The sequence below is a fragment of the Amblyomma mixtum genome, chromosome 4 (assembly GCF_055824585.1).
Source record: "Amblyomma mixtum isolate Tamu chromosome 4, ASM5582458v1, whole genome shotgun sequence".
In the NCBI taxonomy this organism is placed as follows: Eukaryota; Metazoa; Arthropoda; class Arachnida; order Ixodida; family Ixodidae; genus Amblyomma; species Amblyomma mixtum.
The window spans coordinates 11,534,097-11,557,902 of NC_143015.1; the positions used below are offsets into that span (position 1 = coordinate 11,534,097).

General features: G+C 45.8%; 1 protein-coding gene across 2 annotated transcripts in view; it reads left to right on the forward strand.

The window, feature by feature from the left end:
• Positions 1-23,806, forward strand: part of LOC149345700 (uncharacterized) — a 63,323-nt gene that overhangs the window by 25,816 nt on the left and 13,701 nt on the right. Inside the window, exons 6-7 of one of the 2 annotated variants that reach the window (XM_089586204.1) lie at positions 876-1,039; positions 21,121-21,369. In XM_089586204.1, coding sequence (XP_089442330.1) covers positions 876-1,039; positions 21,121-21,369 — 413 coding nt within the window. The remainder of the gene's footprint in view (positions 1-875; positions 1,040-21,120; positions 21,370-23,806) is intronic. The other variant, XM_089586205.1, reaches the window with a different exon arrangement.

Here is a 23,806-nt window from a genome sequence, read left to right on the forward strand (position 1 = left end):
GCAGTGTGAATATCTACGGCTGTGCATTCAGTGTCATCACTCACACAAGGTTTCCTGCAGAAATCGCCCTGATTGAGGCAACGAAATGGGGAGTTTTAATATTACTTTGTGCTGCAACAAAACATCGCCCTGCTGTGAAACTTGACACAAAGGACCAGAAGAAAATTGTGGAGAACGTACCATAAAAGTTTCAGTAAAATCAGAGGAGGTGGAAAACATGCTGGAGTTGCCCTTTAAAGCCATGCTGTTTACATGGGCAGGTAGTGACCGCAGATCCTGATCATGAGAGGGAAATAACGAGAAGAATAAGAATGGGGTGGAGCACTTATATGGCAGGTTATCTCAGATCATGAATCGCTGTTTGCCAACATCCCTCAAGGGAAAAGTATACAACAGCTGTATCCTACCGGTACTCACCTATGGGGCAGAAACGTGGAGGCTTACAAAGAGGGTTCAGCTTAAGTCAAGGACAATGCAGTGAGCCATGGAAAGAAAAATGATAGGTGTAACGTTAAGAGATCGGAAGCGGGCGGAGTGGGTGAGGGAACAAACGCGGGTTAATGACATCCCAGTCGGAATCAAGAGGAAGAAGTTGGCTTGGGCGGGGCATGTAATGCGAGGGCAGGGTAACCGCTGGTCCTCAAGGGTAACGGAGTGGATTCCAAGAGAAGGCAAGCGTAGCAGGGTGCAGCAGAAAGTTGGGTGGGCAGATGAGACTAAGAAGTTTGCGGGCACACGGTGGTCGCAGCTGCCAAAGAGGGACAGGGTTAATAGGAGGGACATGGGAGAGGTGTGTGTGCATATCTGCACGTTGTGCTGTTTACGGTTGTAGTTGACAGCAGCTGAAGGGAAGGCTGGGGTGTTGTGCCCTGCAGTTCCCGGTGGAAGGCAGGGAGCGGTGCCTGCTGCAGTGTGGGGAGTGGAGTGTGCTGGCCTACCTGAGCCCCCTGGTGCCCACGCACGTGCCCTGCGTGCAGTGGCGCACGGCCAACGGAGGAGGCAGGGTCCAGCTCATGCTCACCCTGGGCAGCAGCAGCGGGTGAGATGCTCTCCTCCAACTTCCTGGTTGAGGTGGGGCCCAGTGGGCACTCCCTCGGATGTCTGCAGGACATCTGAGGCAGTTTTAATGCCCACTGGGGTGCAATTTGCCTCAGGTGTTTTCAGGGAAATGGAGTCTTCACTAACTACCACTGCACAATTGTGTTGTGGGCATCGCAAGACTTGTGGAAGTTGGCGTCACCCAGAGACGGATGAGCTTAAGAGAACTTCTTTCCGGGCTAGTTGGTAATTCATTGTAAAGTAAAGGCGCCAAAAAGCACACACACACACAAGACAAGACAAGAGGACTTGTCAAGACGAGAGAAGTTGTGAGTGGCGCTCTGTCCCGTTCTCTTGTCTTGTGTGTGTGTGTGTGGTTTTTGGCGCCTTTACTTTACACATGAGCTGATTGTCAGCATGAGGAAAGCTGCAACAGCAGTGTGTTGGCCTCTTGCGCAGGGAAGGACAGCGTGCTTTGCCTTCTCTGGATGGCACACGGAGAGAGAATAATGGGAAGGCAGGGAGGTGAACTGGGCACTGGCTGATTTGCTACCCTGTCCGTGGGGAGGGGGACAAAGGAAGTGAAAGGGGAAAGAAAAAAATAAATGTTCTGTCTCTCATGTATGCGGTGACACAGAGGGCAACAGCATGGAGAAAAACATCACCCGATCATGGAATTTTTGAGGATGCCAGAGCTGACATTGTAGGCATAGCATATTTACACGATTGTAAGTCGACCCCTCCATATCTCATGTCAGAAAAAAAACAAAAAAACCTGGAGGTCGCTTAATCTTGGCCTTTGATAATAGAATGGCGGAGCATTATCTGGCTGCCACCGCTTATCATCAGCCGCCATCGACTGCCGCACACGGCGTGCCCATGGGCACATTACGAAACAAAAATGTATTAGTCACCGTGCTACTCACCCACACTTGCGCCATTGCTTCCCTAGAGCTGTCGTCGCCATCACTGCTGCGGTCTCACAGCACATTGTTCTCACGTCGTGCAGCGAAATCCCACCCTTTGCAAACAACTGCACCACGACATTGCGTGGAACAGCTGAAAATATTGCCTCGCTGCAGCTGCCACGCCTGTACCACCCGTTGCAAACATCAGACTTGTGGCCCAGCGCGCAGTTCGTTTGTTCAGCGCAAAGAATGACAGCCATCTTGAATGTAGCTGTCAATGAGCATCGGAACACAACAACTGACGAAGCACTACATTAAAAACCTGTGAAATGCAGCAGGCGTTCATCAAATACGTCAGAGCGAAAGAAAGAGAGACTACGTGACTACATGTGAGCGGCATCGGCTCTTCCGTCAACTACCAACACTCCCCGGCTCCGCTGCCGTTCCAAGTGGCGGTGCTGGCATGATTGGAACAGCAGTCCTTCCATCAACTATCCACACTCCCATGAGTGCCGGGTGCGCAGTTGACAGTAAACAAAAAAAAAAAAGGATTTGGAGGACACTTAAGCTTCTCCTTTAAGAGTCGAACGCGATGGCGTTATCGGGCCGCAACTGCTTATCAGTAGCTGCGATCAGCAGCCACGTGTGGAGAGGGCGGTGGAGGGGGGTGCTGGTCTGCTGCTTATCAACAGCCGTCATTGACCACCATGTGTGGGGATGGGGTGCTGGTGCTGTGCCTTGACATAGCATCTGCTCAAGGCCAGCACCAAGAGGGATGCAACCGGGCCATGCACTAAAAATGCAACGACACTCTAGCATCCCTGATATCTCGTTTGTCTTACCTTTGTTTATGGTGCCATGCTGTGGCTTCGATTGTAAGTCAACCCCCCCCCCTCCCCCCACTTCGTATTTTCTATTGAAAAAAAAAAAATGGGTCGACTTATACCCCTGCCACACGGCAAATTTGTCATTCCCATTGAATGACATTCGTTCAAAATGACATTATTTTGCTGCCACACGAGAAAATATAATGTCATTCGATGAAAATGACATTAGGTACCGAATGAGTTAACAGAACTCATTCTCCAGCGATCTCCGAGCTAATGTGTTCCCTCGACACCAGAGACTTGGTGAGAATATACACCGAAAAACACGATTACAAAAGCGTCACGAGCATGTAATATTTCCGCGTCCGTATGATTGTGCGGTCGTTCATTTATGTATATAAAAATGCCAAATAGAATTGGAAAAAAATAAAACTCACTCTCGCTACCAGCCTTGCGTGGCTAACATTCACAACATGGCGACGCCCGGCCCGTCCGCTTCGAACCGAATACTGCGTCGCCGCTGCATTTTTCGACGCGATAGCTTGCTCTAAACAGTTGTATTCGCTTTTATTTTGTGCATTGTCATCCCTCCGTAACAATATGGGTGTGAAATATTAATCGTTTTTGAGATAAATTTCAGAATTTCTTGATGCTAGGCTCAACTATGTACGGCGTACACTGTCGTCATAGCAACGACCCCGGGCGAAGTATTTCTCCTATTTTGCACTAGAATCTGCATTTTCATTTCATTCAATTGATTTACATTTTTAAAAAAACGAAGCCTTGGAATGCATTCATTACTGCCGTTAATAAAAGAGAAAAACATTGCTTCGGCACTCAGTTCAGGAGGTTTGACTTGCTGTCCTCTAGATGGCGCCATGATATGTTGTGCTTCTCACGCGCTACGCTAGTCACTCCCTCCCAACCACCGTGCTCCCAACTAAAACTTGTGAGGACGGGCGGCAGTGCGCGCAAGGTGCGCCCGCAGCATGCGCAAAGCTTTTGCGGACGCACAGCTAACACTGCCTAATTTCACCATAGAGAGCATTTCACAAAATGACGTCCGCCATTTGCCGGCTGCCGCTGGCTGAGCTTTGGCTAGGCTTGGACTCGTGGTGTAGCAGTGATCAGCACGTTATTGCAATGAGGATTACGATTTTAAAATGGGTTTCCATTAGCAAAGCAATACTTTTTGCAGCGTATTGAAGCATACATCGAAATTTTTGTATGCTGTACTCTCTTTTCCATCGCAATCACCATCATTTGCAAATGACATTAGTTTTTGCCGTGTAGCAGCGCACAGAAAAAAATGACATTAAGTGGAACAAATGTCATTCGATGAGAATGACATTAAATTTGCCGTGTGGCAGGGGCATTACACACATATAAATATGGTAACTAGGAGTCATTTGCTGTGTTCTTATGCCTGTTGGTGCTGCTTAGTTAACCTTAGGTATGCTTTGCGGGGATAGGGTGGCCGCAACTGGTGAGGGACAGGGTTCATTGGGAGAGAGACATGGGAGAGGCCCTTGCCCTGCAGTGGGTGCAGTCAAGGTGATGATGATGAGTATATTTGGTTTGTATCCAGTCACCCCTGTAATGCGTGTAGACCCTGAGGAGTGAAGGCCACATCTAGGCAATGGCATCTGATTTCCATGATCTTGCCTGACAAATGACACCCACGCCCAGTATTACAGGAGTACGTACGCTTAATTTTGGTCGCGTGTTTCCATCTTTGTGATAATGCATAAGACATATGTATTGTATATGTATATATGTATTGCATATGTATTTTGTCAAATCAATTGCAGAGTGGAATGAATTGCTGAAATGTGTAGTGAACAACCCGAATGTAGAAACGTTTGTTGATAATTTGAGAGCCTTTTGTATGTGAAGCCCTTGTCTTTTTGGTCTCTTTTTTCGCATCATCTGTTTGCTCTTGCATGACGTTCGTGCATATCTTGTTTATTTATTTGTATCTGTGCTCATGCCTGTGCTCATACCTGCTTGGAGTCAAGCGACTCCGCAGTATTACATAGAGAAATAAATAAATGAATATACATGGATCATTGCGTGGTATTTATCTACAACCGCTGAATAATTTTTAATTGAATTTCTCATGCTATTTCGGTTTAGGTTTCTTCAGCAAAGCGATCGCTGTTACGTGAAAGGCCTTTGTAGGTCAGGAAAGGCATGAAACAAACTACTGAGGAGGTCTACTACATTCGAATCAGTGCAAAAGCATAAATTTTTGCTACATAGAAGACGACAGTGAGCGACAGTGCCGTGGGACAGAGCGCTCGTGCTAGCCCAGCTGCGAACAGACGACAAACGATTTTGCTAAGGGTTGGTACCCGTCAGATTAGTGCTTACACACTAAAAACTGCAATATACTCGTTTCTTCATCATTTTAATTCACTACAGTGCTGAAGCCAACCCACCTCATGAGCTGGAATGACAACTAATGAAGAAGCAGTGGGTTATGTATATTATATTGCAGTGTTTTTACGCCTCATGTGACCTATATGGACTTTTGATGTCACAGTGCCATTGAAACTGAAACAGCATGAGAGAAAAATTTTATTATTAATTATTTAGCAATCATAGGCACATACCACTTGGTGATCCGTGTATAGCAATGCCTTACACATCAGTGCAAAGAAGTAAAACACACAAACAAAAATTAAGTGTCTGTAACCCTTTAAAACACTGATTTATTCTGGAAGAACAAAATTTTCTCGCATATCGAACTCACTTTTTCCCAGAAACATTGACATCAATTTTGAAGGGAAGGTTCACTACACAAGAAAAAAAGTTTGGACAGATTCTTTTGTAAGAGCCGAAATTTCATACCATATGCCCATCTATCTGTCTATCCATCCATCCCATCACCAACAAAAGCACACAGTCGACAGGTTGCATCTTTGCATCGCCTGCATTTGTTTTGCTGGTGTTCAGCATTGTCTGCTTCAAAACATGTTTGCTGTATCACGGCATGATCTGACACTTTTGTGCCAATTGGTGGTGCCGGCCATTTGCAGTGGGATAGAGAACATGCTGAACACTCGCTAAAAAAGAGTAAAGGAGTATATGGAAACCTAATTTTGGTTGCATGCTTTCTTGTTTCAATCAGTCAGTCAGCCTTCTCTGTATTAGAGAACAAGACAGGACTAGAAGCTCGGAAGCTTGACAGAGGTCCTGCCCCCGTTTTTCACGTTGGCATTGTATCAGACAAGCGGCAATAAATTCTGCGCTATACATTATAGCACAAAAGAAGATGCCATGCAATGCTGCATAAGGTATTGCTATAACATGGACCACCCAGTGGTGTTTGCTTGTGACAGCTAAATAATTTGTGATCAAATTTTTCTCTCATGCTGCTTTGGTTGGAAAAAAAATTGTAAATTCTCCACGACAAAAGTGAGCGTGGGTTTTTAATGCAAACAGGAAACACAAGCAAATACGGTACGCTAAGACGGAAGACCGGGTCTATTGCTAATTCATCTTTTACGGATTAGTGCAGAAAAGGGAACGGTGTTCTTTTCTGCGTTTGTGTCCTTTTCTGCACTGATTCATGAAAGGTAAATACAATAGCCATCAAAATGCAGACCACAATATGTAGTGGTTGCACAGAGCGTGTGGTCAGAGACTCTTGAGAATGCAACGCTGTGTAGACAACAGGGTACAAGGCACAAGCATCTGAGTGCTTTAAAACAACAAAACACACTGCAGCGCAAAGCAGAAGGATATGGCACAAATATGCGTTCCACTGATCGCATGCGGCAGTGCAGTTCCATCGCTTTGCATCCACCAACGAGCTTGCAATACAGTAAAAGCTCGTTAATTCGACACTGACGGGACCGCGAAAAATTGTCGAATTATCCGAATGTCGAATTATCGAATGAACAACAAAAAACAATGTTTGCCGCAACAGGATGTACCTTTATTTGGCAAAGAAATCTGTTATCACCGTCTGCTTTTTCGAGCGAATTTGAGCGACTACGATAGCTATAACAGCTGCCAGGTGCTCCGCGGCACACGCACCGTCAGGGATTTGTTCACAGAAGTCCCCCCGCACGTACAAGGCTTCTGCGGCTTCTTTCACCGTGCACTTCGGCATTTGGGACAACTGCTCACAATCGTCACCTTCCGACGAATCGTCGTTCAGCGCCTGTCACTTCAATTATTTCATCCCCGGTCAGCTGACAGGACACAAAGGCGAGGCGCGCAGGCACTGCGCGCTACCCACTCAAAAGCAGCGCGGGGAGGAGGGGAAGGGAGCGCGGCTTCGGCCGCTTATCTGTTTTTCCAGCCAGCGTCTGCTTCGGCGGACGCGGTTGTTGTCGCAGCGGTTGTTGCTGCGACGCGCGTCTTATCTGTTCTCCTTATCTTTCCTCTGATCTTTTAACTCTCCTCTATCTGCACGTAGCAGCGGTGGTGGCTCGGCTGAGCCAGTAGGTAGGCCCGTGCAATTTCCTTTCACCCTTCTCTCAGTCGCAACAAAACAGCAACAACAAGCAGCGCAGTAAACACGCTGACAAAGCGCACAATTACCAAAAAAGGCGCCGCCTTATGGTTAAATAACCGCGATCGTAGCAGCAAGAACACGTGGAAACGACGACACACGCCAAAACGAGACTTGCTGTCGATAGCGGAAATCACCAACACGACTGCTGCGACACAACAAAGCACAAAAAAAAAAAGACACCAGCCGCTTCGGCCGCCGCTAACCTCGCTTCCCTCGCCCTCGCTCACGCTGCTGACGACGATGACCATACGGATGGCCTATCAGCCGTACAGTAGCCCCGCTCGTGGCAGTGTTTTTTCTTTTTGCTCTCGGCACACCGGTTTGGCAGGCTGCGGAGTGAAGTCGAATTAACCGACGCACGGCAAAATTTGTTCGAATTAACGAGAGTTTCGCCCCATAGACTCCTATGTATAATTGTAGGGACCTCGCGTGCGTGTCAAATTATCCGATTTTCCGAATTAACGGGGGTCGAATTAACGAGCTTTCACTGTACGTGGCGGACCCACTCCTATAGACACCCTGGCATTTTGCATGAGAACAGCGGCACAGCTAAGACAGCACAAGATAGAGCACGACACACGCCGACACTACCAACTGTTTACTTGGCAGAAAAGAGGCCCAAAACATGGAATTTGGGCATGTGACACGTTGCATGATCACTTTGAATGCAGCCAGCAACACAACCCATGAATAACCCTTCTAACCGCTTACATATAAAGCACTGGTATCGTCGGCTTAACAGAAGGATAATTCTTAGCAAAAGCAGTGTCAAACAAGCGAAGCAAAAGCAGTCAGAATACTAAAAAGCCAAAAAGAAAACAAGAACTCTAATAGCAACAAGGCCAACAGCAAACAACACCCATTTTTTCCTGCTCCGCAAACCTCGGGTAAAGAAATTTGCACAGAAAACAGAGACAAAGGAGGAAATGCATGGGATGATTTGCGCTAATTTCTTTCCATAATGCAACACCAACTGCCTTGACAGCACGCTCTTCTGAACCACAAACCTGAAATCCTGAGAGCAGCAAACAAAGGTTTCTTAACGAGACCATGTCATCGAAGTTAGGCGTTGAGAAATATAATTTAATTGCTTCGAAGAGCTATAGAAGTGTCGCTAACACATGTGCTGCCTTTCTTTTTAGTCAAACAGGCCTCCAGTATTTCATGTGCTACCTGATTGTGACTCCTGCATCATACACACATACATACATACATACAAGTTTTATTCTCCACAAAGAAGTGGAAGGAGGCGGAGGGAAAAGCCGTACATTTGCGGCTTGAAAAATCCTCCGCCCCCTTACAGTGTATACAGCAGCAGAGTGGGGCAATAAACAGTCGAACAACAAACAGTCGAACTATAAACAGTCGAACATAAACAATTGAACATAAGGATAGACCTGTGCGTTCATTCACAAAAAAAAAAAGAAAAATATGAGTAGCAAAATATTTGTACATACAGTGAAAGCTCGTTAATTTGAACCTTGATAATTCGAATTTCGGATAATTCGAACTACACTGCTTGGTCTGGCCAAGCTCCATAGAGATCTGTGTATAAAAAAGCCCGTTAATTCGAAAGCGAGTCGGTTCCGCTACGGATAATTCGAACTACGCGCCGCCGCGCCTGTGTGGCTTGGCGCACAGCACGTGGCCAAAAAAAAAAAAAAGCATCTCCGCATAGTTAGAGGCTGCGCAAGTCCTAAACGGGGACAGAAGATGGAACCAGATAAAACCGTGGATGAGTGGTTAAAGCCTATATGGCGCCATCACCGGCGCGGCGGCCGGTGGCGCCGGAGGGTAGGGGTTGGCGGCGGCGGCTGCCTACCCTCTTTTCCGCGCAACCTCGGGAACTCGCAACTAAATACTCGGTAATTCGAGGCCTGTTAATTCGGAAATACGGATAAGTACTGTCGGCGCGGTCCCAGCCAACGCCTGTGAAAGGCTATGACTTCTGACTGGCGCTACAAATTACGTGCGAAAACTTTTTTTTTTTCTTTGCGAGTGTCGTCTATCCTTCCACCCATCAGTCTCCAACGGAAGCACACGGTCCGCTGCGATCATGACGCCGGCTTTTAGTATCGTTCTGCAAAAAGGCGCAAAAGGCGTTTGCTGCTGCTATCGCGCGTTCCAATGATTGAGTGGCAGTAGACTCTGCAAAAGGCGCAAAAGGCGTTTGCTGCTGCTATCGCGCGTTCCAATGATTGAGTGGCAGTAGACGGCGTCTGCCCCAAACGCCCATGGCATGATAAGGCAAACGTACTGAAAACGAGGCTTGCACAACCGGACAAGCGTTGGCACTCTGCCAAGTTCGCTTCCCCCTTGCTGGAGCTAACGTCAAAAGTGATGTTATCGCTGCTCAGCATCTTGGCGCGCCGCCAAGAAATGCGTTGTGGACTGTGACGGCGCGAAACGGAGGGACGCAATTTTTTTTTTCAAATTCTTTGGCAAAAATCGGGGGTGGGTGGGTTCATTATGCGAGTGGGTTCGTTACACGAGTAAATACAGTAAATACGGTACATATACCTTAATGCAAATGGTTCTTGCTGGTTTTTTCTTCGCGGCCATTCGATAATTCGAACTTTTTACCCGGTCCCGTGAAGTTCGAATTAACGAGCTTTTACTGTATTTGGAAGAGACATATTGGATACATCAGCGGCTTGTACATCAGCGGCAGCATTCAATAATCGCGGAAGATTATACCGGAGTGTTTGTTGTCCAGAGGCAGTGCGACATTTTCGAATTTCCCATCGTTCTGGAGTTCTGGTGCTGTAGGTGAGATAATTGGGTCTTAATTCTGCCATTTCAGTAAAAACTGTACTCTTTCGTTGGACGCTTAAACGGTACTGCCTGCATAATTTTATTCGTATATATTTCTTACTTTTAATAAATTAAGCGAAGCAAAGATATGTGAAGAAGGTGCTGTGTATTCAACGTTTTCAATTATTCGTACTATTTTTTTCTGTAGCCTTTCAAGCTTCAACAGATTAGTTTTCGTTGTTGTTCCCCAGACGAAATGAGAGTAGTTTAGGTGGGAGACAAAGAGAGCGTTATAGACCATTAGTTTAACTTTTTTTGGAAGAGTATAGCAGTTGCGATTTAAAATTCCAGTTATGCAGCTCAGTTTGCTGATTATACTATTTACATGATCATTCCATTGTAAAGTTGAATTAAAATATACCCCTAACACCTTGACAGTATCTACCACATCAATGGCTGCGGATCTAAACATTACGGTTCCTTCTGACGAAAGTTGTTTACTTTTTGGTCGAAAAATTACCACCTTTGTTTTGTTTGCATTAAGTTTTAAATGATTGCTCAAAGTCCACGAGTCCAGTTTGCGCAGAAAATTATTTGCTTTAGTAATTCCTTCAGGTTCAGAACATGATGGCACCAAAGCACTCGTATCGTCGGCGTATATAACGAGCTTGGTATCTGAGCAGATGTGCACAATATCATTAATGTACAAATTAAATAGGACAGGGCCTAAAATGCTACCCTGTGGGACTCCTGAAATTATTTTTTTGCTGTGTGAAATGAAACCATTTATGTCGACATATTGAAATCTATTTGATAGGTAACTTTTGAGCAGAGCCAAAGCATGTCCCCGTATACCATAATGATGCAATTTTTCAAAAAGGATAGTATGACTAATATAATCGAATCACCATTATCATCAGCCCCTGCTAGGCCCACTGCAGGGCAAAGGCTTCTTCCATGTCTCTCCCATTAACCCTGTCCTTTGCCAGTTGCGGCCACCGTATATCCCCGCGAACTTCTTATCTCCTCCGCCCACCTAACTTTCTGCCGCTCACCCCTGCTACGCTTGCCTTCTCTTGGAATATCCACTCCGTTACCCTTGAGGACCGGTGGTTGTCTCGCCTTCGCATTACATATGCCCTGCCCAAGCCCACTTCTTCCTCTTCATTTACGAATAGGATGTCATAAACATGTGCTTGTTCCCTCACCCGCTCTGCCCGCTTCCGATCTCTTAGCTCTGGCTCACACTGCATTCTTTGTAGTGAAGTGGAAAATCGGACACCTGCCCCCCCCCCCCCGCTTGCTCTCTAGTGATCTCTCCTTCTCCCGTGCCCTCTCATTAACACAGTGGCCCATCTTACAGCACACCGACCATGATTTCATACAGCACACCGACCATGCAGGGAACGAAAGACTTTCCTCGCACTGAGGTTTCTTCTTGTGCTCAATCTGCGAGCGTAGCCCCGTTCGGCTTTTTTGACACAGGAAACACTTCGTTATTCTAAAGTACCCTTGCATTTGTTGGTCAATAATTCGACTCCCATATGATGCTCAACTGATGTTGCAGCTAGCAGTTCTGTGCTGCAGCTCACAGATTCGAATGCAACCGGCCTCGTACTTGTGTGACAGTGTAGCGAGTCACAATCTTTGACCCGAATCAACGTCAGTGGGCAAGCTGGTGCGTCATTCTAAAGGTACAAAAATTCAGGGGGACACTTTGTTGACCTAAAGTGCGGTGAGGCGGAAGCCTTAAGCGCGGTGTTGCTGCTTGTGTCACTGATGTGTGGTTAAGATGTTAAGCTTCGCCTCTAAGAGTGGAACGCGACAGCGTCTTGCAACGCTGCCAGGGAGTCCATAGCACGCCATCGCCCATTCGGTTCTACGCCTCGCTCGTCAGTAAATTGGTTTGTGAGGAAAGGAAATGTATCTGTCTCTCATATCTCGGTGGACACCTAAACCTCGCCGGAAGGGAAGGGAGGAAGATGGGAGTGAGCGAAGACACCGTATTCACTAGAGTAGAATGGAAAGTTGGGCGAGTTGGTATACGTTCATTTTGGGTGGAAAAAACAGCGCGAAAAGGACGGAAGACAAAGATGAAGGAAACCACACGGACGAGCGCTGACTCACAACTATTTTTTATTCAGAAAAAACAGACATTTATAGTTAAAAAGTCACATGACCTGACGTCACTCGCGCACATGCCCAGACTAACAACAGTCTAAGAACTACATCATGTGTCAAGATTAAAACCTTACAACGCGATTTTTAGAACACTGTGATTAACCGAAAAAACACGATACAGCCAGAAAAAAAACACACAACGCCACTAAAAAAAAAAAAAAAACAAAGCACAAATCACGTGTTGTCAAGAAATGCGACCTCTTTATCGACCATCAATAAGGAAGGCTGACTGACGCATTCACCCCGTCTTTTCCGAATATGATATGCCTCAATGAGCTCCCTTGTCGTCTTATCTCTATGGCGGAATAAAATACGTGTGTGCGCGACTAAAGGTCTGCATACTTTTTTATTTTCAAGCTTGCAAGCTTTGCAGTGCTCTTTTAGATGCGAATAGTTTGAATCTGATAGTGAACGAAGATGCTCCCTAAGTCGAATATTTATACATCGGCCGGTCTGTCCTATATATACTCTTTTACATGAAAGAGGAAGTTCATACACAACTGAACATGCGCACTCTACACACCTTGATCTATGGGAAACCAAACAACGAAATGGGCTAATGCTTGATATATTGTCATGGCGGTTCCCTATCATGCGACATAGCCCCCCCAACTTGTGTGGCGCAGAAAACACCACATTCACGTCAAATCTGCCCGCCACCTTTTTTAGATTATGAGCCGTTCGGTGCATATACGGAATAACAGCAAATTTTTTTCCCGCTCTGTCCAATCTTGTATTCAAGAAATCTTTTCGCACTGCCCTCACCAGCTTCTCGCAAGTTGCTGAAATCACCCCCTGTGGAAACCCTGCGGCCTCTAATCTACGTACTTGTAACATCAGACTGTCGGCTATGCAGTGATGGCATGAATTTGTGAGGCTTGAACGTAAGGTAGTCATTGCAATTCCATTCTTTACTAGCTTTGAGTGCCCCGAGGTAAAACTTAACACCGGTTTTTGGGATCGGGGTGAATGCATCCAGCAGATGTGCTCTTCCCTAAAAAACAACTTCAAACTTAAAAACTGTAGTGCATTTTCTGACGGCAACTCGAAAGTGAAGGACAGTCCTTTACCACATTCTTGAAAAACCTTTAGAATGTCATTCACTCTTGTATTGAAACTGTCCCTGTCTACTAAAACTAAAAAATCGTCAACAAATCTTGAGATATGCATTGCAAGACCCCCAATTTTGTTTTTTATTTCCTTGTCTACCTGGGCAAGATAAATGCTGCTTAGGGCTGGAGCAACCTTCGAACCTATGCATATGCCCTTTCTTTGAACATATACATCTCCTCGCCATCCCACGTATGTTGATTGCACTGTTGTTAGTCTGGGCATGTGCGCGAGTGACGTCAGGTCATGTGACTTTTTAACTATAAATGTCTGTTTTTTCTGAATAAAAAATAGTTGTGAGTCAGCGCTCGTCCGTGTGGTTTCCTTCATCTTTGTCTTCCGTCCTTTTCGCGCTGTTTTTTCCACCCAAAATGAACGTATACCAACTCGCCCAACTTTCCATTCTACTACAGTGTATTTCTAGTGCACAGGGCTCTTTTACGTGTTTCAACTTAGACCTGTCTTCCCCAGCGTACATCGCCACGTTGTATGCAGTATGTGTATGTAGAGCCAGAGTAGCTGCGTGGCATTTCAAGCGCGGCTTTTGCCCCACGGATCTGCCGCTGGTGTGCGGAGTTCTACAGCCGTCACCAGGGCATTCAAGACGGATTTGTCGCATTCTTCGTTCAGAGCTTTGGCGACAGGCACGGTATCTGAAGGAGTGCTTATGGGTGGCATGTGGGCGGTACGGAACAGAACATCAGCAAACCAAGGTCTACAGGGAGTGGTTTGCAACCTCACTGCAGACGACGGAGTTCTTGTGGGCTTCCGCCCTCCCTCACCTTCCAAGGAAAGAAAGGACTGCAAAGCAAGCTGGAAGAGTGCAGCTTCTGGGCGAAGCACAACTTCCACCGCAACACCGTAAGACCCTTGAACACGGACCGAAGTACTCCCAGGAGCCAATCCTATCACCGGTGGAGAGGCTAGCCATTTCCAGAAGTATCTCCAGAAAAGTCAAGGATGAACTTCGGCCAAGGTTCCTGGAGGAGAGCGTCAACGCCTTGGGTGTGTCACCGGGCAGACCGAAACGGAGTAAGGACGTGCGTGGCCTCGTAGATTATTTCCACAGTGCCGATTTAAGACTTGTGTTATCAGATAAGGAAGGGCATTTTGTTGTGATTCCGGAAGGGATGTTCAATGAAAAGGCTTTGGCGGCTGTCAAAAAGTGTTTTAAACGGGTCAACGTAGATCACGTGGTTGTGAAAGAGCGGGCGATATCACTGTTGAATGAGTTTAATTTGAAGGCATTAGCCACCTCGGTTCAGAAATCACAGGGAACGGAATTGGACTTATTTTTTTCGGCAAAAACCCACAAGATCGATGTCCCATTTAGGGCTATAGTTTCCGAAGGTGGCACTTGGCAGTATTTAATCTCTAGTTACCTACAGGAACACATTTCAGGATTGACAGTTGACGATCCATTTGCTGTGAAAAATGCCGATGTTCTTGTCAAGTTCCTAAGGCAAGAAAATCCGGGAAGGTGTACCGGTTTTAGCATAGACATACAAGACTTGTATTATTCTCTGCCTCATAAAGGCATGTTAAAAGCGGTACGCAAGTGCATAGATGAAGGAAATGACGAAGCCAGGTTTGTGAGTCGGTGCGGCATTTCGGTGTCTTCTTTTCTTGAGGTTTTGGCTTTCTATTTGCAATCAACATACGTGGGATGGCGAGGAGATGTATATGTTCAAAGAAAGGGCATATGCATAGGTTCGAAGGTTGCTCCAGCCCTAAGCAGCATTTATCTTGCCCAGGTAGACAAGGAAATAAAAAACAAAATTGGGGGTCTTGCAATGCATATCTCAAGATTTGTTGACGAATTTTTAGTTTTAGTAGACAGGGACAGTTTCAATACAAGAGTGAATGACATTCTAAAGGTTTTTCAAGAATGTGGTAAAGGACTGTCCTTCACTTTCGAGTTGCCGTCAGAAAATGCACTACAGTTTTTAAGTTTGAAGTTGTTTTTTAGGGAAGAGCACATCTGCTGGATGCATTCACCCCGATCCCAAAAACCGGTGTTAAGTTTTACCTCGGGGCACTCAAAGCTAGTAAAGAATGGAATTGCAATGACTACCTTACGTTCAAGCCTCACAAATTCATGCCATCACTGCATAGCCGACAGTCTGATGTTACAAGTACGTAGATTAGAAGCCGCAGGGTTTCCACAGGGGGTGATTTCAGCAACTTGCGAGAAGCTGGTGAGGGCAGTTCGAAAAGATTTCTTGAATACAAGATTGGACAGAGCGGGAAAAAAATTTGCTGTTATTCCGTATATGCACCGAACGGCTCATAATCTAAAAAAGGTGGCGGGCAGATTTGACGTGAATGTGGTGTTTTCTGCGCCACACAAGTTGGGGGGGCTATGTCGCATGATAGGGAACCGCCATGACAATATATCAAGCATTAGCCCATTTCGTTGTTTGGTTTCCCATAGATCAAGGTGTGTAGAGTGCGCATGTTCAGTTGTGTATGAACTTCCTCTTTCATGTAAAAGAGTATATATAGGACAGACCGGCCGATGTATAAATATTCGACTTAGGGAGCATCTTCGTTCACTATCAGATTCAAACTATTCGCATCTAAAAGAGCACTGCAAAGCTTGCAAGCTTGAAAATAAAAAAGTATGCAGACCTTTAGTCGCGCACACACGTATTTTATTCCGCCATAGAGATAAGACGACAAGGGAGCTCATTGAGGCATATCATATTCGGAAAAGACGGGGTGAATGCGTCAGTCAGCCTTCCTTATTGATGGTCGATAAAGAGGTCGCATTTCTTGACAACACGTGATTTGTGCTTTGTTTTTTTTTTTTTTTGTTTTTTTAGTGGCGTTGTGTGTTTTTTTTCTGGCTGTATCGTGTTTTTTCGGTTAATCACAGTGTTCTAAAAATCGCGTTGTAAGGTTTTAATCTTGACACATGATGTAGTTCTTAGACTGTTGTTAGTCTGGGCATGTGCGCGAGTGACGTCAGGTCATGTGACTTTTTAACTATAAATGTCTGTTTTTTCTGAATAAAAAATAGTTGTGAGTCAGCGCTCGTCCGTGTGGTTTCCTTCATCTTTGTCTTCCGTCCTTTTCGCGCTGTTTTTTCCACCCAAAATGAAGTATTCACTAGACGCGCCTTTGTTCATTCCAAACCATCGAGCTGGCATGGCGGAATGGTAGCATGCTTGTCTCGCACTCTGGAGACCGGATTCGATTCCTGAGCTCGACCAATTTCCTATTCGGTTTTATTTATTTTTCTGGCCTTACTAGAAAGGTTAATTAGGGTAATTGGCTAATGAAGGAATTAACTAAACTCAGTCCCACTTACTTGCAGCATCACCATACCATCCCTTTAATCTGGTGTCTTTGCATTAATAAGTAACAGATAGATAAAAGAAAAAGAGACAAGGGAGACTAAGCATTGCTGCTCCCTCCTAGGCACACAGTTTGCTGAGGAAGCCGCACTTGATATTGTGTCAGCAACTACAGCAAACATGAAAAGAACAAAAGGGGATACCAAGTCGAATAATGGAATTGAGTGGGCGAGTTGGGTTTCCATCTTGACAGTGAAAGCGCTCAAAAGGACAAGGACGACAGAAAAGGAAAGACATACTGTCGTCCTTTTCTGTCATCCTTCTCCTTTTGAGCGCTTTCACTGTCAAGATACCAAGTCATGGATGGGCTGGAACACCTTACTGATTTAGCGCTACAAAAATGAAGGACCGGAAAGAATGGACAACAGGGATGCTGTCCAACAACAGGTTGTTTATCGAAAAATGTGATATGTGTAGAAAGAGCGTGCCAACCAGCTCATTATGCCATGCTGCTGACTGGACTCAAAGGTCCAAGTCTCGGGTGTTGTGTCTTGCAATGTTCGTTTCTTTCAGTGCACTAGCACTCAAGCTCTCATTCACGGTTTGTCATTCTGGTCCTCCAGTTAACGACATTTCCTAGCATTTGCTCGGAACGGGAGCCATGACTGACATGCATGCATAGAATGACTGTGCTTCGCTGGGCACAGAACACACAGAATGCAATTGATATGCCACTTAATTAATTAATTTATTTATTTTCAATACTGCAGGCCCCTTTACGGGGCCCTAGCAGGTGGGCATACACAACATTTACCCTGAGGCAAGAGCTACATCACACAACACAAGGAAATTTCACAATTTCGTCAAGAACACATGCCAAGATAAATCCACTAGAACAGTGGTTCATTTGCCTAACTGAGGACAAATGATGTACCATCAGCTTTAGACGAGGTTATCATAAGAAGTGATGAAACACGGCTGACTGAGAACAGCATGCACGTAGAAACGAACATAAAAAATGAGAGAAAAAACCTTGGCGCTCAAGACAAGATGCGTATATGATGGAAACAATATCAATACTGACGGATAGCGGACAATCGAACCCAGGAAGACAAACTATGGCTACGCAAGGGGTGATGCACTGATTAAGACGACAAGAAGGAACGGAAGGGAAACGGATTATGAATACTCGGAGGCCCATGTGTATCACTGAGAGCGTTAGTCTGCGGCAATACTGGCCTCGAGACTTGTAGCGAATGTTGTTAAGGTCGGGGCATGGGTAATCGAGGCATCCAGTTTGTTCCACTCTCGGATGGCTACAGGAAAAAATGAATGTTTAAGGGGGGACGAGGGTGTTAAAACTGACCTTTTGATTAGAGTCTCATGAAATTTTGCACACAGATGTGTTTTTCTCTTCTGGTTCCAAAAATGTAATCATAATTGAGCTGGTGGTCTTAGATCAAAAGTTATCTTAAATTCTAGAGTGCAATTAGGTAACTTCTTACGCAGCTTTAATGAACTTTCTCACTGCATTTTGTTGCTTTTTGTTTACATGAATTGGTAGCCAGCGAATTCCCATACCCAATAACATTCTTACTTTTCTTTTTTAGACTACGTATAGCTAGCAATTTAGAATTAGCTTAACGAGTTGCAGTGTCAAATACTGCGACCTTTTACTCTCGACATAGTATCTCAGGATGACATGCCTTTAGAGAAAAACAAAGAATGTCACTGGGTATGGGAACTCTCTGGCTATCAGTTCATGTAAATAAAAGCAACAAAATGCCATGAGAAAGTTCATTAAAGGGACCCTGAAAAGCTCTTTGCCAAGGTTAGCAAAAGCCCACGAGAGATCGGTATTCCATCACTTGTCGCCGCACCGCAAAAATTGTTAAGCGAACTTCATCAACACCGAAGATATCGCCGATTAAAAATGATGTTCCTCCTCTCCCCCACATACCACCCTCAACTCATACACGCGGGGCTCGCTCCGGAAAAAAAAAAGAAAAGACGGGCCGATGCTCCGCCCATGCATACGTCAAGCAATGGCGCTCTGCTTGTTTACTTCCGGTGGTCGTAGACACATGTGCGAAAGTGAGTGCGATTCACTGCGGTGCGCTGTTGCGAACGGCGTCGCAACGTCCGATCGTATCTCGTCGCCTGCGTGCAACTTGCTAGCTGTCAACGACGAGCCGCGCGCGGCAGACGCAACGACGGGAAGCGGGAGCCAAAGCGAGCGCGGAGAGCGGCAGCGTCGTGATGACGTACAGCGCGCTCCTCAGGGCGCTCGGGGCCGAGCCACGCCGGGCCGGCCTGCCAGCCTTGATGCCGGCCGCCGGCGAGACGCGCTAGTATTGCTTGTTCGCGTTTATAGCAAGCCCTGGGATAGATGCATGTCAAAAATGCATCACTTCTGACGGTCGTTGGCCAATACGGAGCTGATCGTACAAGTGATGAATGCGATACTAGCAAATTTCATCCCATAGCAGTTTTGGTGCTGCTGCGGCGCTTCGCCTGCCGCCTGCTAGCTCCGTTGCTGAAGGCGTCGTGGAAATCGAATATATATTCTATTATGGGACGAGTTCGCAGTAAAGCGATGTGAAGAGTAGGCATTTTGATATAGCCCAAGCGACTTCCGAAGCGCCGTCAGCCGCGACTTCGATGCGAAACCATTAGGCCTAGCGACGACTAGGGCAGCCTGGGACCAGCGCGCAGTTCGTCGCCCGGCGTTGCCGCAGTCGGTGTCGTTGCCGAAAGATCCACTTTTGAACAGACATGTTGTCGTTGCTCGAATCTAGGAAGCATCATCTCTGGTAGAATGGCTGTTTTGTATTTCCTTGAGCGAACGTCAAGTACTACGCCGAGCATGCCGGCCGGCCGACCGGCCTGGATCAGGTCTGCCGGCGTCATAAAAAATGAGCTAAAGAGTGTTCTTGACGTAAATAATAAACCCTAGGCCGAGAAATGTGAAAAATGTGTCATTTTTGAGGATCGCTGACCAGTTGAGCTGCTGGTAAAGGTAACAAATGTGATACGAGCAAGTTTCTGGCCACAACCGCCTTGCAGCTGCCGCTGGCCTGACGTTGGGGTCCGGCTCGCCTGGCGCCCACTCGCTTCGCGGCTGAAGGCGTCGCGGAAAGTGACCATACTATTACTTTACTGTGAGATGATGCTGTTGACTGTAAAGCGATGTGTAGAGTAAGCCTTTTATTATAGCTCAGGCGACTTCCGAAGCGCCGGCCGCTGCGGCTTGACGCGAAACGAGCTATAGGCCTAGCGACGACCACGGCAGCCAGGCAGCAGCAGAGCTCGTCGCTCGGAGAGCCCGCGAGCGGTGCCGTTGCCGAAAGCTCCCAACATAAGCAGGCATGCTTTGTCGCTGCTCAAGTATAGCTGGCAGTCTTTCTGATGACAATCGGTGCGGCACGCCGTCCAAGTTTTCGCACATGTGTCTCCTGATTGCTGCTCGAACGGCATGGATCCGGAGCTCAAAGCGCAGCTGCGTGCAGCCACCGCTGAGATGGGCTTCGAGCCTTTCAGTACACGCCATACCGAGACCCACAGGGCGACGACAGCAGCGATATATATAATTCTAGTACACTATAGCAGCGACTCGTCTGCGCAGCTAGGAAATTCGCAAAGGCGGGCGCCAAGATTCGACGAGAACACATGCTTTTGTGAGCAGACGGATTTCCTTCTTTACCGGAAGTACCACTTTAATTTCAAGAAATGCGCTGGATTCTTACCTCTGTATACGCGTATTTTAAAAAATAATAAGCAATCAATAAAATAGTATTTCAAGGAGCATCAGTGCTCAGTTTCAAATGAAATATTGCAAAAATTGCGCGTGACGTCAATTGGCAGAGCCAATGAGAAGGGTCGCCCAGTCCATGGCCAAGGCTGCCCAGTTTACGTCATGTGGTAGGGGCGGGTAAAAATGCGCGGTGAGGTGTCGCCCTAATCGGCTGTGAGCGGCAAGTTTGAAAAATTGTTTGTAAATTATTGGTTCCACGCGCAGCTTTCTGAATCAGACTAGAATACTCGCAGAGACCACCTCTACAGAGTTGTTGCAATAAAATATGATTGAAGAAACCATTTCAGGGTCCCTTTAAAGCTGTGTAAGAAATTACCTAATTACATTCTAGACTTTGTAAGATCTAAGACCACCAGCTGAGTTATGAATACCTATTTGGAATCAGAAGAGAAAAACACATCTTTGTGCGAAATTTGATGAGATTCTAGCCATAAATAAAAAAGTTAGTTTTAAGACCCTTGTCCCCCCTCAAATGCATCTGTGCGATAGGAATAATCAGTTAGAGTGAGTGCATGTTTGTGTCGTGTCGGTCGAGTCTGGGATGGGCAAATATATTTTGAAAATGCAAAACCGGGACGTACAATGGCCACAGAGTGTTGGCGCACCTAGTTTGCATTTGGCCTGACTGTGCAAATCGATTGTTTTTTTCTTTCCCACGTAGCAGTGCCTTCTCGAAGAGGAGCCTGTACCGCGTGGCCAAGCTGGGTCGGGAGGGCTGGTTTGCGACTGCACTGCGCACTGCCCATGGGGCCACGTTGCTGCGCATCCACCAGCTGCGCTACGTGTGCGGAGAGCTGGGCGATGTGACGGAGTCCCTGGGGCGCACGTCCAACCTGCTCGACTCGCTCGCCGGGGTGGAGGGCCACCCGGATGCACTGCTGGGGAACAGCGGCAACATCTTCTACGTCTGGTGAGTTGCTTCAGTGAGGGCGTGGATGCACGGGCATATGGGGAGGGTCGGGTTCTCTCAGGTGAGAGAACGAACACATGTTAATGATATCCCAGTTGAAATCAAGGGGAAGAAGTGGGCCTGGGCAGGGCATGTAATGCGAAGGCAAGACAACCGCTGGTCCTCAAGGGTAACGGAGTGGATTCCAAGAGAAGGCAAGCGTAGCAGGGGTGAGCGGCAGAAAGTTAGGTGGGCGGATGAGATTAGGAAGTTTGCGGGGATACAATGGCCGCAGCTGGCAAAGGACAGGGGGAGAGACATGGGAGAGGCCCTGCAGTGGGCATAGTCAGGCTGATGATGGTGGTGATGATGATGATGATGATATGCACTGCAGCTCCAATATGGCCGTTTCTGCCTGTTAAGGGGGGACAGTCGTCTTAGACCTATTTTCCTTATTTTTAGTCCAATCCTAATGAGACTGCACCACCTTGCTCAATTTTTTATACTGATTTCAACAATGAGATTACGTTTCTCATAAATTCGTAGGTTCCCAAGATAAGTTTTATTTAGTCATTCATTAGTACCTCGGTGCAAAAAGAACTGCTCAATAAAAAATCATTTTTTTTTTTTAATCCATGGTTACGTAGTATGGTGAGTAATGAGTGCAATAATCAAAACCATTTTTACATTTTAGTAAGGCTGAGATCTGGGCGAGTTGGTATGCATTCATACTGGTGAACAGCGCAAAAAAGGCGGGACAACAACAAGACAAGCGCTTGTCTTGTTGTTGTCCCGCCTTTTTTGCGCTGTTCACCAGTATGAATTACATTTTAGCCTCATTAGTAGTTTTACAGCACTTGCAATATCAATGTTCAAGGTGTGAATGTTATGCATCAATAAACTTTGCGAAATTGTAAATTTTCGAAGTGCGACTGAACAAATCTGCTTTGATTATTGCACACACTGTGCCTTCAGCTTCCCATAGCAAACAGTATGACACCTCTATCTGTCCTAGATGTTGAGATATCGACACACTAGGTCAGCCAGATGTCAAAAATTTTCATGCCATTAAATTGTCTGCTCCTGCATACATTCAGCCCACACGATGATCTGAATTTAATATTATGGTCAAAATGCTGATTTCTTGAAGAAAAAAATTGGTACAGTTGGAAAATAATAGCTGTATATTCCATGTCATTTTCTGAAAATCTATTTTTTGGTCATTTTTTGGTCTCAAAGACCCATGTCCCCCTTAAGTTGAAAATGTCTCATGAGCATTACTCGTCCATAGGAAGACTGTTTGCAACAGAGGAGAAAGTCTGCTTTTGCTCATGCAGAGTAATCATTGGTGGAATGTGGATAGCACGTTCCCTTTCTATAGAAAATTGTAGCCACCTGCACAGCATAGGAAGGTGGGTCTATTCTTCTGATATCATCAATGCCGATGTGTGGTGACAGCCATTGGGATGCTGACGAGGCCTAGTTTTCTTGTCTAAGAAAAACATTTTCACTCTAAATGAAGTTTTACGGAATTCATGTCAAACTGGATTTGAAGCATACGTTGACACTTCAAACTGCCGTATTTTCCGGTGTATAAGACGCACCCTTGTATAAGATGCACCCGCCATATATGCAGGCTGTCATTGGAAAAGTTGGTATATAAGACGCAAACCAATTTACGCAGTTAGTTTAGTGAGGCCTAGTTAAACATGCTTGCGCGACCATTGCAAACTGCACCGTACCTGTGAGAAGTTCTTGAGCAACGCTAAGTGATCGAAAAAGGCAACGCTCACGCCATACCCACCCGCGTTTTAGAAAAAAAAAGGAAAAAAAAAACGAAGGAACTCTCCCATATGTCCATAGCAACATTTTATATTAACTTAAAACCTTCGAAGTCTTCATCTTGGGATGCGCTATCAAAAAGCTCGCCCATTTCTGGAGGCAACGTAGTTGAAACATTCTCTTCACACTACGTACACAGAGCAAACAAAGTTGCAAAGGGTGACCAAAAAAAACGCCGGCTTGTCTTGGCAATGGCGAGAAACATGATTGTCACCGTCTTTTGGCATTTCACATTACTTTTGCTTGGGGCCTCCAGAACGGCCACGTGTTTATGATCCCAGAAGTCGTCATCCCCGCGCCGTTTAACTCTTTCCTTACCACGGGAAAAACGACCATTTTTCACATGTCTCAGACAAAATTTTTTTTTAGAAAAAGTGTGATAGATAAAATTATATAAAATGCATAACAATAATTCAGATAAAATGCGCTTTATAATGAAATTTATTTGAACACATATTCTGCTTGAAATACTGTGAAAAAAAATCAGTAAACACAACAAAAAGTAAAAAATAAGAAAAGTTTTGTGTTTACATGACAATAACTTTCCAAACACTTGTACTAAAAAAATTCTAGAAATTACAAAACAATTCAAATTCTTTCTAAAACATGGCATTAA